Below are 17,882 nucleotides of genomic sequence, written 5' to 3'. Positions count from 1 at the left end.
AGCTGTGCACATCTATGTAGTAGTTAAAGCAGCCCTGCTCCTGGAGAAATAACCCTTCCTGCATCCTGTACTGTGTTCAGAACACTCTGATTGGCTGAATTAGTTGTTTATTTTTTTTTTATGTTTAAAGCTAAAATCTGCAGAACAGTAGCTCTCTGGGTGGAGACTACAGAGTTAAAGTTTTCACTGAGCTCTACAGAGAGGCCTGAAGAGTCTCGAGCTGGTGTTAACCGGCTCTGTTGACTTTACACTAGTTCTCAGAACACTGTAATAATATTTGAGGTGTGTTAGTCCACAATCCACAACTTCAGCAACACCCAACAGTGGCTACTGAGAGTCAGGTGAGCTGAAATGCATATGATTTCCAACAAACCACGCCTCCTGTGTCTCTAGCAGAGACAGATTGTACACTGTTTTGGACTTTTCTGATTAGTTAGTTTGTGTGCATGGTTCCTTCCTGTACTCTAATTGGCTAGATTGTGCACTCCCTCTGCACACTAGTTACCAAGTATGTGCCCTTTTTCTCCACTATAACTGGGTTGTAGCATGATTTCTGTTAACAGGTACATATTAGAGGTCTGTAAATGGCTCCCATGTTCTCCAGAAAAGTTTTATTTTGTTTAAAATGTAAAATTAAATTAAATTAAATTTTAAAATGTAGTTTGTGTGCACAATTATATATGTAATTTCCTGGTGACAGAAATGGCACTCATTAGGTGGAATGGCCCAGGTGTTTTTCTCTTATATTGGCTAATAGTTCATGCACACACACATTTTGTCTCTCCATACATAAGACCTTTTTTTTTATAAGTGTGAACAATTAGCCAGCCAATCTCCACACAGGAGGCGGAGCTTGTCTGAATACAGGTGTGCAAAGATATCACCTGCCTCAGTGCAGCTCGCGCTCAGCTCAACAGGTGAGCTGACTAAATCCATGTGCACATATGGGCTGAATGAGAAGGAAGACTGTCTCTGAACCCGGTTTAACCCCTCGGACTGACCCCTCTGGTGTCCCCCGGAGCGATGGCTCTGTCCCAACTGCAGTGTCTGGACGACAACCACGTCAACCTGCGCACCAACGAGTCCAAGCCGGAGTTCCTGTACAGTGAGGAGCAGCGGCTGGCGCTGGAGACGCTGCTGGATGGAGGACGGGAGCTTTTCCAGGAGTTCCTGAAGAGCAGCAGCGCGCGGAGCTTCCTCTCGGAGCTGGAGGTGACCCGGTTCACCGGCTCGGTGGAGGTGTTCTGCCCGGACGGCCCGGTGCGCGCCGGCGGGGACGCGGATGAAGCGCACGGCTCGCTGCAGTACTGGCCGGACCGCTCCGACACCTCCCTCCCGGAGCTGGACATGGGCTGGCCGGACAGCGGGGCCTACCGGGGGGTCACCCGCGCGCACGTGTACGCGCAGCCGCCTCTGGAGGGGGACGCGCACATTAAAGAAGTTGTGAGAAAGTCGATTGCGCAGGCGCAGAAGGTAAGACTGACTTGAGAAAAAGTACAAGTGCTCTATCAAAAAAGTGACTTGAGTACACTGTAAAACCTAACAGCATATCTTACTGAACTAATTAAGTACTTAAATATAACTTAAATATTACAGAAACCTGACATTACTCATGCTGATTAAGCCCAACTAACTCAAAAATTATTTGTTTCTTTGTTGCATTTATAGCTGCTCTTAAAAAAATTAAAAATCTATATATATTTAAGGCAATCGGTTTCATCAAATGAAATAAATTGATGCTGTTTGATAGAAAGTTCTTATAACTACAACCTATTTATTTTACTTTAATAGTCGGAAAAGAGTTAGCACAACTTTTTTTTGGCTGGAGTTGTGTAAAAACAGTTAATGTGGTGTAATGCATGTCTGTTAAGTCAGACATGCTTAATTTTAATGAGTTGGCACGACTATTAAATACATCCAAACAGAGATGTTTTAGTTAAACCAGCTTATAATAACTGAGTTTAGTCTTTTGCCATTGGCAGCTTCTTGTCTTTTTCACAATCTATTTGCATCCTGGGTGTGTCCCCCGTTTTCTGACACTCACCATCCATGTTAAGTCTTTCCCTCCCAGGCTACCTTAGGTAAACTTGTAGTACATATATTATAATTAACTTCTTGGCCTCTGTGTTGTAGGCTGTAAGAGCAAGCATTATGTTCTGAGCTGCTATCTCTGTGTTACCGTGCTCTCAATACTGTTCACTTTATAGATATTTTACGTGAATTAATGATTTTGAGAATGGGGTGTTTGGTCAACTCCAAACAGTTTTGAAAGCATGTGAGGCAATAATTTACCTCGACTGATTTGAGTAGAATTAACTTATTAGGGTTTACAGTGCACATGAGTTCAAAATACTTAAAGAAACTAACAATTACACTGTGAACAGGGTTAGTACAAGTCACTTGATTTAGTCAATTCTATATAACAATGATTATGTGCATTATTCACACTCTTTTTAAAAACGTTTTATTCTTAAATTGATTGAGTTATTAAACTGATTTAAGACAATCAGTTTCCTGAAATTGTCCGCTCTGGCTTTGGTGATAATGTGGGTTTGGAATAATTCCTAATATTTTTTAATTGTAATAAGTAACAATGCAGTACATAAATAATGTATCAGAGTAAAATAACTCATCCAAAATATGTGGTACAGAAACAGCACTTCTCTTTTAGTGACTTTATGTACTGTATTTTATTTTTCTGTTTACCTTCTGCTGCATTTTCAGAAAACAGTCCAGTGTGTCCCATATTTTACACCACTCTTCTTTCTCTGCAGGTCATTGCTGTTGTTATGGACTTGTTTACAGATGTGGACATCTTTCAAGATCTCTTGGATGCGAGCTTGAAGCGTAAGGTGGCCGTCTACATCATACTGGAGACTACTGGAGTTCCACACTTCCTGCAAATGTGTGAGAGAGCCGCCATGCACACTGGACACCTTAAGGCAAGTAGGCAATGTATTTTCAAAATGACTGTTTCTGTTTTGATGATTATATTGTCCCTAAATATTATTGGAAGAGCAACTGATTTTTAATTATTAGGAATATTCATACAGAAATATACTATAACATAAACATAAACATACATAGAATAAAAGACTTTTATTACACAAAGTCGACATACCGGCTCATTGGCTCTTCTTGCTAAGACAAACAGAACGAACAATATTGAGGTTGGTTAAAATGATTGAGTTCACGTTTATATATTGTATGATATATCGATAATGTAATTATCATGACAGATACAAGTGATTATGGACTGATTATTGTATTGATATACTACTGTTAACTCCTTCTTCTGGTTAATAGTTTACTACATTGTGAATCACTAAATGAGGGTCAATGCCTGTCACAATAATAATATTATCGACTTATCGTACAATAAATGGATATGACATCAATAATAATAGTAATAGTAATATCACAATATGTCTATTGTATATATTTGTTTGTTTGTTCAAATATATAAGAGTAAACCGTATTTTAGCCAGTTTCAGAATGACCAATGCTTCAATTACTGATTTAGTACACACAGTGTGAACTGCAGTAAGTAAAGAAAAAAAATTATACTATGATTAGTAAAAACTATGATTAGTAAACATTCTGTTGTCTTTAAAAGGGTACATTTGTTTGGTTATGCTATTATAACTTTATATATGGCATTTCATAGTCTTAAAAATAGCAATAATATCATTTATCGCAATAATTTCTAATAAAAAAAAAAATTGTTATCGTGACAGGCCTATGAGGGGCACCCCAGTGTACTGAGAGTTTAAATCAAATTAAATTGTTGATTGATTAATTGACTTAATGATTGATTGTTTTGTTGATTGGTTAGTTGATTAATAGATTCATATATTGATTGACTGATTAAATTCTGAAATCACCTGTAAAACTCTTCACTGTTTCTAGTCAGTGAGCCAAAAAAGCCATTAAAGTGAGTTATGGACAGAAACTTCAGCAGAAAAAGTGCTTCCATGAATTTAGGCTGATTACTTAAATGGCGATCCAGGCTGCCCTGAGGCAAATCCCAGCCAAGCTAACTGGCACTTCATGCCCCTGCCTGACCAGAGGGGCTTTCTGCCTCTCAGACTGGGACAGAAAGTGCTGATTCCTGATAAATTACTCAGGCACATTTAAGGACATTCAAACCCAAAATATATGAATCATTTAGAGCTATGGGATGCACTATACCCTTCTAATGCATTCTAATGCATTCCTCTACAGTTCACTGGCATCTATAGCTATTATACACAGTATGTCCTGTCAATATACTAGGTCTCTTAGTAGGTCTGTTGGCACCATGCATAATGCCCGGAGTGGGTTAGAGGGGTATAAACCCCTTAGCAGAACATTTAGGAGTGTTGGTTGTGAGTTAGGGAGATAAGGATGAGGTGTGATGGTGAAGAATGCAATCAGATCCTTACAGCAATGCTTCTAAATTTATTTTAAAAACTTTCCTTGAAAGTAGAGACTGTTACACCAACAAATGCAGTTTGAATGTAGAACCTATCCTGTGTACTATTTTTATAAGTACATATCTGCCACAGTTGTCATATGATACAGTATATTGAGAATACAGTTGTGAGCTTTTAGTTAAAACTAATGTATATTATTTTGACCTATTTAGGATTACTTTTTATTATTTTTTGTTTATTAGAGGTGCTTAGGGCAGTGGTTGCCCAGTGGTTAGAGCACTGTCTTATTATCTTAAACAGTATTTACAGCAGCTGTTACTGACTGATAATCATTACAGAGAGTCTATACCAGTTATTTATTCATTCATTTACTCCTCCGCTTGTATTTGTCAATTGAATTTTTACATTTAAAATATTTTCTTAGCAAAAAGTGATGCATGCTTTTGATAAATTAATTACAGAACATGTAATCAATTAGTTTAATTATTTAACAGCACTAAAAATTAGATAATGAGCTCAGGAAAACTTCAGCAGTATGGCAGTCTGTATTACTCCATATCCAACCTTATCTTGTGTCCAGGCTAGAGGCTTCAACAGGGTCCAAACTAGTGCCACCTTTCAATTGAAGTCACAATAATTGCAAAATCGATTTATCGTACAATAAATGAACATGACCTCAAATTTTTTTGATAATCGTAATATCGTCTATTGTGTTTATTTGTATGTTTGTTCACATATATAACAGTGAACAGTATTTTAGCCAGTCATGCTTCAATAACTGTGACCCCATACACACAGTTTGGATTAAAGAAGGTGAAGAAATAAGTATGTAATTCCCAAAGTAATTATCATAAATGATTCATTTAAATGTTGTTGTCTTAAAAAATTGTATAATTGCTTTATTATGCTTTTCTGTTATCATTATGTCAGTTGCATTTAATTGTCTTACAATAATATTGTATAATTACAAAAATATTGTGTATCGCAATAATTTCTGGGACGATATATCGTCCACAAAAAAATCTTATTGTGACAGGCCTAATTACAGAACAGAACAAGCTTAACAATGTTAAGCTGAGCTAAAGGCTAAAGCTGTTGCCATGTGGGTCAGCCAGACGTGACTCATCCTGTACAAGTTTTCTACAGTTTCTAAGAGTTTTTTGAAGGTGTAGGAAACAGTACTCACTGCTATCCGGCTTCATCTGAAATTTCCCTAAAGAAAAAAGACTTATAGTAGACTTTTAATAGTCACAGAGAACTTTTCTTCTGATTTTTTTTTTTCTAGTTATTATGGTGAAAGTGTGAATGTGCTGTGTGTAAGTGTGTAAATGCTGCAGTAGAGAGTGCTGTAACACAGTCTGTTCCAGCACTGCTTTAATATGTATATATAGGGTTTGTAAATTGACATTTTTAAATAATTAAAATCCATTTCCAAAGTTCTATTTATTTCTATTGCTTCTAACCAGCTGTAAGCTGTTAATGAATTGTTTGCTAAAAATCAACCTCTCTTTTTTAAACAATATATGATTTTTATTTTTCAATTTCTTTTGATTAATTAATCACAGAACATGTATTTAATTTTAATCTAATTTAATTATTTTAATCACTTGACAGCACTAAAATGAGATAATAATCTCAGGAATACTTCAGCAGTGTGGCAGGCTGTGCTGTGCACTGCAGGAAGTTCTGGTCTCCGGTACACTAAAGATAAAGACAGCTGAAAGGCCGATTCACCTCTAAATCTGTGATCTGTGATTACGTTTTCCTTTGAAAAGTGGGAGGAAAGTGAAAAAGTCACTATTATACTGTGGTGACTGATGAACTCAGTGTGTTATATGGAAAGTCCCCTCACACACACACACACTGCACTCACACCATAACCCACACGCAACATAGCGTGGCTCTGCTCTCCCACACTGCTGATCTCAGGCTGAAGGTGTTAAAAAAAAAGAGATAAAGTGTGAAAGTGATCTTTCAGCAGATCATGTTTGACCTGTTCACTCACCTACTCAGTGGGTACACAGGAAAATGGTATTACAAGACTTATAACTCTAAAAAAACAATCATTTTTAATAATCTGATTCATTACAGGTGTGTTTGTGGAGTAGTTTATACTCTCTTTCCCAGGCCTTTAAAAGTAAAAGTTTCTGAAAGTAACAGATCAGTTGTTTGGTATCAGATCCTGAATTCAGCTCTGCTCTCTAAGCAGAAAAGGTGTGTAAGTGTTAGAAAGTGCTTCAGAAACATGTTCACCCACATTGCTACACAGACTTGTCTCCAGGCTGTCCTTGTACTCCAGGCAAAAATGATTTGTCTCTCAGTTAGAGAAGAAAATAGCTTTCATTGTTCCTGGAAGCCACTTTTCCCCATAGTGATGGGTTCCACCCATAGTGAACACAGTATTTGTGTCATTATCTAGATAAAGGCATCTGCTAAATGTTATTAATGTAAATGATAAGGATACGGTTCTCAAAAGCTCTCAAAGCTTTCCATAAATGTTATTTTTTAACAATTTAATTATGAATTATGATATGGTGCTAAAATAATATCACAATTTTTGTATAATAATGATATTCTTGGCAATTAAAAAAAAACACTGAAACATTTTTAACGAGGTTTAGAAATATACTACTTTAGCAAAAAAAAAGTAAAACAGATTCAAACAGTCAGCAGAAACTCTATATACTGTGAAACACTGTAAAAATCTGTAAACTTTTGTCTATTTTGCAAGCAAAAGTAACTCAAACATCAAACTTAAACATAACAATGTAATGTAGCCATATAAAAAATATAACCACACAAAATAATGTAATGTAATAAAAGAATGAACTGAAATAATAAAGTTCTGAAAATACACAGCATTCTGGATATAGTCTATTACACTTATACATGGCTTTTACATATAACCCATATCCAGGATGTCCTTTCTCTCTCTGTTTACTCTGTTCTTCTTCTGTACTGCACTTTTTATTTATCTGTTAATAGAACCTCAAATCACACTGTACTTACTGTCTCAATTAGTGATTTTTTTTTTCATATGTATAGGCCTTATTTCATTCAGTCTGCACTATATTCTTCACTGCTGCACTCTGCTTTACTTTAGTATAAATATACAACTCTGTACATGATGTTAAGTTTATAGGTGTGTGTTTGTATGTGTGTGTGTGTATGTGAGTGAGTTTCTAGGATGTCTAGGATGGGTGTATCTGTTACTGTGAAATGTTATCACAAATTCTTGGTATGTGTGAGAATCCTTGGCCAATGAAGTTTGATTCTGATTCTGAAGTGCAGAATATATAGTTCATGCACAAACTGCTAACATAAACAAGTATACAAAAAAAGCTTTAGCATGAAAAAACATAACAAATACAAAATAGACTGCTTTAAACAGAATACTGATATAATCACAATATAGGGTTTAAATTCACGATATTCCTGTCACAGTATATTTTGACTATTTATCATATTGAGAAGATTTTAACTTTTTACTTTCAGTTTTTATTTAGCGTCATGCATGGGAAGCTGCACAACAGGGTGGAAAATAATAGCAAAGATTTCCATTTGATGAAAACGTGGTTGTTCATGGTGACCTTGTTCAGTTTCTAAGATGCATATTTTTTATTATTATTTAAATTAATATTTTACAACAACAGGGTGGTTAACTCAGGCAAATATGGGAAAAATATAAGAAATATTAAGTGGAATTAATATTACTAATTCGAAAAGTGGGATTGTTGTGATGTCTCTGACGTCACATGTTACTTTTTTAAAGGGGCGGGGTTATCCCAGGATGACAGGGTGGACAAGTTTAAATAGCTTGATTTATTTACATGAATAGCTCAATTGATAATTGAAATGTCTACATTTTATAACAACTTGTATTAAATCTAATAAAATAAATTTTACTGCTTAAAAGAATAATTTAGCTGAACCAGGCTGCCCTCCCCCCACAGAAAAAAAACTGAATAAAATGTAAAAATGTAAATGTAAAGTAAAATAACTTTAGTTATTAATAAGTGAAGGATAACATTCCACTATATTTGTAATAATGAGTTAATTTCAGACACATGTTATTGCTATTGATCCACCAGTATAAATGCTGCAGCTCTTAATCAGTAAATCTGATTTGTTTCTGCTGTTTAGAATCTGAGAGTGCGCAGCATCAGAGGAGCAGAGTTCTTCACTCGCTCATCAAAGAAGATCTGTGGCACCCAGAGTCAGAAGTTCATGTTTGTTGATGGAGATAAAACTCTGTCAGGGTCGTACAGGTGAGGCTGGTCACAGTGTATAATGGTGAAAGAGCCCCTATTCCACGTTTTACTCTCATTTTATTTTAATCTCTTAATTTTAATCTTGATACTTCTGTGGTTAATGTTCCAAAAAACTCATTAACTTAGTAATTCATTTTTATGTGACTGTGATAATGTTTCTCTTTCTCTCTCAGAATTAAACAGGCTGTTTTTATTGCTGAGCTTTTGATTGGTTGTCCTTCTAAAAGCAGTCCAGACTGTCTGCTAAATGATGATTCACTTTTCAACCTCCATTAAACAGAGATATATAAATCCATGCTAGGTTTACAGCCATAGACACCTGCTTTTCTTCTGATTTGTCTTAATGTCTTTCTAAAGTGAAAAATAATATAAAATTAACAATAAAAATGTATTATAACCCCCCGGTGCCATTTAATGCATAAATGATGATGGCCACCACTTTAAAGTATAATAATGTTAATATGCTCAGTTAGCCACACCCCCACAAATGTGGCATCTCTTAGAACTCCCAGAATATTCTCTTGACAGTGTGAATCAAATTCTAGTTTAATTCACATATATATACATATCTACATTTTGCGCTTGACTTCTCGTAACTACACTCTATAGACAAATGTGATGGGACAGCTTTTTATTCATTGTATATATATTTTTTTATTTCATTTTTCTAAAGTTACTGCATTATTACTCCACATAGTGATACTATTCGATTAAATAGTGTAAACCTGTGGTGAAGAATATTGTATTTTTAATTCTGTGAAACTGACACCAAAAATGTTCTTGCAATATATGGAGTTTCGCAGAATCAGAGTATCATGGACAAGATATCATGATAATATTGAATTGTGATAATATGGTATCATGATAATATCTCACAGTGCAATAATAATGTATTGTGATAATATCTCTTCTCATGATAATATTGTATAATAATAATATCGAATTGTGATATATTGTGATAATATCGTATCGTGATAATAGCATATTGTGATAATATCGTATAGTGATAATATTGTATTGTGATAATATTGTATTGAGATAATAGCATATTGTGATAATATCGTATAGTGATAATATTCTATTGTGATAATATTGTATTGAGATAATATCATATTGTGATAATATTGTATTGTGATAATATCGTATTGTAATAATATTGTATTAAAATGACATTATTATATTGTAATAATATCGAATCGTGATAGCATATTGTAATATTACCATATAGTGATAATATCATATTGTGATAATTTTGCATCGTGATAATAGCAGATGTTAATATTATTGTATAGTGATAATATCGTATTGTGATAATATTGTATATATTGTACAATATATTTTGTCATAGAAATAATTGTAATAAACAATATTTTAAGAACATTAATCATACATATAATTTCATGGCAATAATATAATAATATGATATAATAATAATGCAAATACTTAATTTGAAAGAACAATAAATACAATTTAAAAAATATCTTAGTTGAGTCCTGGCTATTTAAATAAGTGAGCTATCCTAAAAAAAACTTAATGGGCGATATAGGGTTTTTTAAAATACTGTACAATAAGTCAGTATCATAATTATTGTGACAGGCCTACAATCAATCAAATGTAACAGAGATTTGGTTAAGGATGGCCACCTGGTACCTGGATGGCCACCAAAGGCCAGCTTAGACCATCTAAGCAAATTCTGATCTTGAACTGGATCTTTCATCAGGAGAAAAGCAGGGAAATTTTGACTATCCCTAATAAGGGCCCTTTAACAGTTAACAACCCAAATGTGTTAAAAAGCCCAGTGGACAAAAATAAGCTTGTCCTAGATCAGTTCCTTTATTTTAAGATAAATTTGGGTCACTGATCCTTTTTTTCTTTACCTCTTTTCTAATCTAAATCTGTTTTTATTCCAGTTTCACCTGGACTGCCTCCAGACTGGACAGAAACATCATCACCATGCTCACAGGCCAGGCTGTGGATGCGTTTGATAAGCTGTTTCGGGAGTTATATGCAGTGTCTAATGGTGTGAACCTGAGCAAGATCAAACTGGACAATGAGCCCACGACAGAGCCAGCTCCACAGTCAGCTCCCGCTCTACTGCCCTCGTCCACCATGGCCCTCAGACTCATCAATCCAAAATACGCTCTGGTCTCCAGTGGTGCTACTGCCAACAGCAACAGTACACCACAGGCACCTGAGCCAAGACTGGCCAAAAACAGCAGTGTTAAACATGTGAAAGAGCTGCCAGAGCCTCCACCTGTTCACCCTGGACTCCTTCACCTGGAGAAAGCCAACATGATCGAATACCTGCCTGTCTGGCCTGAGCCTGACCCGCCGAGCGATGTCATTGGGTTTATTAATATTAGAGACTATAATAAGCCATTGCAAGCCCACCTCATGCGTTCAGAACTGTTTGAGGTTTCTCAGGCCATCCGATTTAAGGACCCCTTTCAGGTGCCAGAGAAGCCTCTGATTGAGAGAGCTTCTCTTCAACCCAAAGTGGTGGAGTCCTCTAGCTATCCTCTAGCTAATGAGCTAATTAATGAGCAGCCTATTAGTATACAACCTCAAACTAGCCTAGAGGAAAAAAACAGGCACGCTAGACCTCTAGACTCAGTAGAATTGCCGCTCAGTAGCCCAAATGAGCAGACCTCTGGATTTCTGTCTTCCAGTAATCAGAGCAAGAAGGACTCAGCTCTGGTTCATGGTCTGGAGAAGCTAATGGACACATCACTTTTGCCAAGAGAAGAAATCCATGCTTTCAGTACAAAGCCTGAACCTCTAAAGGCAGAATCCAAACTGTCAATACTGGATCCCAAAACAACACATACCCCAACAGTGCACTTTGAAACAACCTCAGTCCAGCAAACCTTGGATACACCAACAGAGATCCCAAAATACGCCTCCAACTTCTCCTCCACATCAGACGAATACTTTGAATGTAGCGACTTTCTTACTGTTGACTCTGAATTTGAAGGTATGGTCAATAAGGTGCGACCTGATTCCAGACTTTCAGAGCAAGACTGTCATACAGATGACTGTAGTAAAACTGTCACACAGTCCCAGCCCTACATATCGCTACAGCTCCAGCAGTTAGCATTAGCAGCAATCTCATTTACTCATGAGTCAGGCCCTCAGAGCCTGAACGAGCATAAAACAGATGTGACGAAAGATCCACAAGAAGGACCACAAGAACAGTGTGTTGGTCAGTGTGATGCAACAGGGATGGCATTGCACAGGGGGTTGGATAAAACTGAGGCTAAACATGAGGCAGGTTTTGAGCTCCAAGCTGATAGATTGTCTGAAGAGCATGGATCTGGCCATGAGAGCCAGAAAGAACCAGATGAGCCACAGCAACCATCTGGAATACAAACACAGTGTGATGATCAATCTGTAGCAGGAATGGAATTTCACTGGGAATCTGATAAAACTGAGACAGGGTTAGAGATCCAAGCTGATAGAAAGTCTGAAGAGCATGAATCAGGTTGTGAGAGCCAGAAAGAACCGGATAAACCTCAGCAACCATCTAAAATACAAACACAGTGTGATGCTCAACCTGCAGCAGGGAGGGCATTTCACTGGGACTCGGATAAAACTGAGGCTAAACATGAGGCAGGTTTAGAGATCCAAGCTGATGAAATGTCTGAAGAGCTTGAATCAGGCCGTGAGAGCCTGAAAGAACCAGATGAGACACAACAAACATCTGGAATACAAACACAGTGTGATGATCAACCTGTAGCAGAGATGGCATTTCACTGGGAGTCGGATAAAACTGAGACACAGTTAGATATCCAAGCTGATAGACTGTCTGAAGAGCATGAATCAGGCTGTGAGAGCCTGAAAGTACCAGATGAACCTCTTCAACCATCTGGAATACAAACACAGTGTGATGCTCAACCTGTAGCAGAGATGGCGTTTCACTGGGAATCAGATCAAACTGAGACAGGGTTAAAGATCCTAGCTGATGTACCCTCTGAAGAGCTTGAATCAGGTTGTGAGAGCCAGAAAGAACCAGATGAACCTCACCAACCCTCAGGAATACAAACACAGGATAAAACTGAGACAGGTTTAGATATCCAAGCTGATGGACTGTCTGAAGAGCTTGAATCAAGCCATGAGAGCCTGAAAGAACCAGATGAACCTCATCAGCCATCTGGAATACAAACACAGTGTGATGCTCAATCTGTAGCAGAGATTACATTTCACTGGAAGCCAGATAAAACTGAGACATGTTTAGAGACCCTAGCTGATATATTGTTCAAACCCAAACCCCCTCCAAAAGATCATCATCATGAAGTTCAAGATGATAGCTCAGTGCTAGCACATGAGATCAATCCATTGGAAGCTAACCTACTTAAAGGTTACACTGATACACAGGCAGCATGTAAAGAAAAGGTGGAAGGCCTAGATAGGGAAAATGAAGAACCTCCACAACAAGAATTAGACCATAAAGAACATTCAGTAGTAAATTATACACTTGGCTTTAAACCTGTGGAAGCAAATAAGTCTCAATTAGCAGATAATGAGTTGGTTTCCAAGTCAGTGCTGCAGGCTAAAGACTCATCACCTGATTACGTAAAATGTAATGACTCCCCTACTGTTGACTCTAGATTTAAAAGCATTTTCAGTGTTATGCTGAATGATTCTGGACCTACAGAGCAAGACAGGCACCCAGATGACTTTAGTAATACTGTAAAACACACTCAGGCATTCATATCACTACAGCGCAAACCCCGAGCATTAGCAGCAAGTTCTTATGAGCATGAGTTAGGCCATGAAAGCCTGAAACCAATGGATGAGCCTCAGCATCCATCTGGACTACAAAAACAATCTGAAGCAACAGGGAAAGCTGATCAACAACAGGTTCAAGGAACTCAAAGTGATGGCTCAACTCTAGAACCAGAAAGCAAACCATACAAAGTTAACCCATTGGAAGCTAACACTGATACACAGGAAGCATCTGAGGAAAAGGTTGAATGTCTCAATAAGAAAAGTAAAGAACTTCAATCACAAGAATTAAGTCACGTAGAACATACTGTAGTAAATAATATACTTGGCCTCAAACCTGTAAAAGCAAATAAGTCCCTATTAGCTGAAAACGAGCTGCTTTCTAGATCAGTGCTGCTGCAAGCTAAAGTATCATCTCCAGTCATAGTTGTCCAGACCAAAACCGAGTCACAGTCCATTGTGTTCTCAGACCGAATGAAAGAAGTGCCTCATCAACTGCATCCAAGATTCAAGGACACATCTAACCTCAGTCCTGCCATTAAGGTGAATGACGTCAGACACACCAGAACCCAGCAGAAAGTAGCTTCTCTTCGGGCCGCTTTCGAGAGGGCTGAAAGGGTAGAGAAAAATAACTGCTATCTCCCGCCACAGTTCACTGATCTCACTGATACTGAAGAACCGTTTATTCAAAAGTCAGTGGAAGTAGAAGATGTCCACAGCTTTGTGCCAGAGCTGAAGGAGAATGCAGAAGAGGAAACTGTGGACAGCAAGGACAGAGCTGAAACATATGTACACAAGACTCTGGCTGGTCTAAACTTTACACAGCACAATGCTGATGAACATTCTTCAGCAAATAAGCAAAAGGTCTCTCTGGAAGTTCTGGGTAGGGTCGAACCAGTAGGGGAACATACCTCTATGTATCATGAGCACAGGATCCAGCCTGAGGCAAAAACAAAGTTAGAAGGAGAAGTGAGAAAGGTAAGGATTCCTTTATGTCTATATTGGGCTGTTAAACTGTTAGACCAGTATTACCTCTATAGCAAATAACTAACTCTACCTCATTAATCAAAGGCCTAGGGTAGTTTTGAGGTCTTGAATTTATATATACAAAGCATATAGAAGAGGTACATGCAGGATATTGTACAGCAAAAAAAAAACAATATATTTTCATTTTATTGAACACACAACTGTCACACAGACCAGACTCAGGACAGACACTCACAGATAAAATAATAAAAAGAAGAAGATAACACAAAAGGCATTAGGCTTCCAAGGGTAGTGAGGGACAGACAGGGTCAGTAACAAAATGGCAGCAAGTATAAACAACATACCAGAAAGAGTAGTCAGGCAAACTGGGGTCATACATGAGAGATCCAGTAATACAAGTAAAAAGGCAAAAGAGCAGTCGAAAATACAAAATGGTCAACAACAGGTAATCAATGGAATGGACAAGGCTAAAGTCTATAAGTGGCAAAACAAAAAAGGTCTTCAACAAAAAGGTAAATACAATGAAACACGTTGTATAAGAGCTAGGAAATCTAAATTCAATATTCAGCCAAGGCAAACTGAGGGGTATTTATACATAGGAGAACAGGTGGAAACAATCAGTAGCTCAGAGGGTCAAACAGAGGTAAACCACTGAATTTCTGACATTGGCCTTGGATATATTGGTTGACATAACTGACATTCTAAACAAATATAAGTGGAGCATTTCCTCTACAACCAGGGAAATTTTATAATAAAAAAATTGTAAAAGAATAAATTTATTAAAAAGTCCAGTTAGAGAAAATAGAGGGCTAGAGGGGTATAAAGCCCCACAGCATTGAGTTGTGGTGCAGTGAAACAGTGTTCTCTCGAACGATAAAGCTCCATTTAGCACTTTTCAGAGGAGTTGATTGAAAAATTGGGGTGGGGTGATGATCATCCAACTTTCTAACCTCACTGATGATCTCATCACTGAATTAAATCAAAACCCCACAAAAATGCTCCAAAATCTGGTAGAAAGCCTTTTTGGATAGTAGAGACAGTTATGTCAACAAAAGCAGGATATGATGCTGTTGATTTCAGTAAAAATAATGAATGAGCAGGTGTCCCAATGCTTTTGTCCATATAAAGTACCTTTTGGAGGCAAACTGCTTTTGATTAATTCGTATCTGGGGTAAAATAAGAACAATTCAACAGTAATGAAGAAATAAGCAGTAGAGGTATTAAAGGCCTATGAAAATGGTTCTGTTATATAATTGTATATTACTATTCACAGGTTCATAGACCCTCGTCCAAACATATTCGGACACTACAAGAGGCCAGAGCTGGTCCAGTTAAACCATCTGCCACCAAACAGCACAGCAGTAATCATCCTTCTGCACCCAATCGATCTGCTGCAGCCACAACAGCAGCTCAGAATTATCTACATGGAAAACAGTTGGGGCAGAACCGGGCTGTTAATGCTCTACCCACGCTTTCAGACAAGCTCTTTACCAGACGCTCTGCTCCCACCAGGGCAAGCCAGAGTCCGCTCAGACACTCCCGGACAGACCCTTCACCGGGCCGCATCAGCGCCTCCACAAAACAGCCTCAGGCCCAGCAGGACAAAACCAAAGCCATCCAATTAGGCCAGTCCAGCTCCAGGCAGCGCTCTGCGTCCACTACAGACGATAGCCCTTTATCTACTGCAGCGTTATTCCTCAGAAGAGTGAGGAGCCTTAAAAGAGAAAACGACAGAGTTCCACCCAAAGAGAACCGAAAATGAGTATTAAGTAGAATGAACAATAATTATCATTGTAGTGTTTATTTTTTTCTGTAACATTTTATTTAAAGGCTATCGACACAGAGGAATATTTATGAAAAGCTTATGACAGTACTCACAACAGGACATAAGATGCATGCATGCATACTGTACATACACCAATCAAACATAACATTATTACTACCTCCTTTCTCCTAGACTCTTTATCCAATTTTCCGCTCCACCGATCATATATAAGCAGTATGTACTTCTATAATTACAGGTCATAATCTTATGCTTGTATCTGTGTATATCGTCGCTATCCAATTAAAAAGCAACTTTACAGGAGAGAGAAAAAACCCTCTAAACTTTCAATAGAAGTCAATGTGAAAAGAGTTAATTTCAGGTCATTTTGATGTAATTCTAATGGTTCATTCATCAAGAAATTTTGGCAGAGTGTAAGGGTTAGTTTGTCTGTTTAAAGTATGTAGTAAACTAAAAATCGACAAAAATGGAGATACTTGTTTTTCATTGGACAGCGACGATATACAATAAATGTATATAAAAATAAATATCATAATCAACACTCATATATGTATGTATCACTTTATTTCATAAAACCATCTTACTAGGATAAGCTATTGCTCTATAAATGCATCATTCAGTGGTTATAAACGTGTTTTGTAGCCCCTGTGTAGTTAGCCTTTAAATAAAGTGTTATTTTATGATAGAAATTTTTGTACTATTTCTTACTGTATTTCTTTAACTGTGAATGAAGTTACTGAGCAAAACTGCTGTGAAAACACTGCAAAATGTAAAACTGTGCTACCTATGGAGCCCAAAGCTGTAGCTGTTGGCAGCTCCGTTCTGCCTAGTTAAGACTTTGACACAGACCCAAATGCAGGCAATCTGCTGGTGATATGATGTTTTTTTGCTTGGCTGAGTGAACTGAGCCCAGGATCTCCCCCTGCTTCCCCTCCTACTGTGAAGCAGATACCACATCAGGGTTTCACTGCACCTCCAGCCATTTAACTTTACACCCGTTCTGCAAATTACACAGACTTATATTTGCATCTGTCAGCAAAGTAGTGCAATATAATTAGCACATGACTATCCATTGATATGGAAATGGTTTGTTTTACTGTGCAAAGAAATGTTTACTGATGCAAATTCATCCATCAAATGGTTCCTGGATTGCTCCAATATACATATATACAGTACATGTACACATAAAAAGGCCTATGTATACAAGATGATTAAAAAAATAAGGAATTTAAAATGGTTTGGCAGATAGTAATCCAATTTTAAACAAAAATTGCTTTTAAAATTTGATGACTTTGAAATTGCTTTATTATTTTATACAGTATGTGTGTTTCCTTACTGTTAAAACTGCTAAGTACATCAAGCGGCCACTTCATTACCACAACTTCCGTATTTCTACACTCATTGTCCATCTTATCAGCTTGTCTCAGCTGATCATATAGGTGAACTTTGAAGTTCTGTAATTACAGACAGTATTCCTTCTGTTTCTCTGTATACTTTATTATCCTCCTTTCACCCTGTTCTTCAATGGTCAGGACCCCACAGGAGAGAAAACCACACAGCAGTTATTATTTGGATGGTGCAACTGTTGCTGGTTCAACTTCATATTTTACAGTGTTGTTTTTATTATTTATTATTAGTAAATTTATTTAAGAAAGATTAGAATACCTGTTAAGAGTGTGCAAGCATTGCAAGTAACTTCAC

The 17,882-nt window shown here is 37.2% G+C and overlaps 1 protein-coding gene across 1 annotated transcript; it reads left to right on the top strand.

Annotated features, from left to right (window-relative positions):
* The first annotated feature begins 674 nt into the window (after positions 1 to 674).
* Positions 675 to 16,728, top strand: fam83ga (family with sequence similarity 83 member Ga). Its single transcript, XM_022683347.2, has 5 exons — positions 675 to 1,473; positions 2,775 to 2,942; positions 8,559 to 8,683; positions 10,597 to 14,389; positions 15,672 to 16,728. The coding sequence occupies exons 1-5, from the start codon at positions 1,024 to 1,026 to the stop codon at positions 16,158 to 16,160; spliced, it is 5,025 nt and encodes a 1,674-aa protein (XP_022539068.2). The 5' UTR covers positions 675 to 1,023; the 3' UTR covers positions 16,161 to 16,728.
* The last annotated feature ends 1,154 nt before the right edge of the window (positions 16,729 to 17,882 follow it).

The sequence above is a fragment of the Astyanax mexicanus genome, chromosome 3, assembly GCF_023375975.1.
Source record: "Astyanax mexicanus isolate ESR-SI-001 chromosome 3, AstMex3_surface, whole genome shotgun sequence".
Taxonomy (NCBI): domain Eukaryota; kingdom Metazoa; phylum Chordata; class Actinopteri; order Characiformes; family Acestrorhamphidae; genus Astyanax; species Astyanax mexicanus.
This window is presented reverse-complemented; position numbering and strand designations above follow the sequence as displayed.

Bases quoted from the DNA above. Each gene is read 5' to 3' on its own strand.
- fam83ga (XM_022683347.2), top strand. From the start codon at position 1,024: ATGGCTCTGTCCCAACTGCAGTGTCTGGACGACAACCACGTCAACCTG. The intron at 1,474-2,774 runs GTAAGACTGACT...CTTTCTCTGCAG, and splicing joins CGATTGCGCAGGCGCAGAAG to GTCATTGCTGTTGTTATGGA. The intron at 8,684-10,596 runs GTGAGGCTGGTC...TTTTTATTCCAG, and splicing joins ACTCTGTCAGGGTCGTACAG to TTTCACCTGGACTGCCTCCA.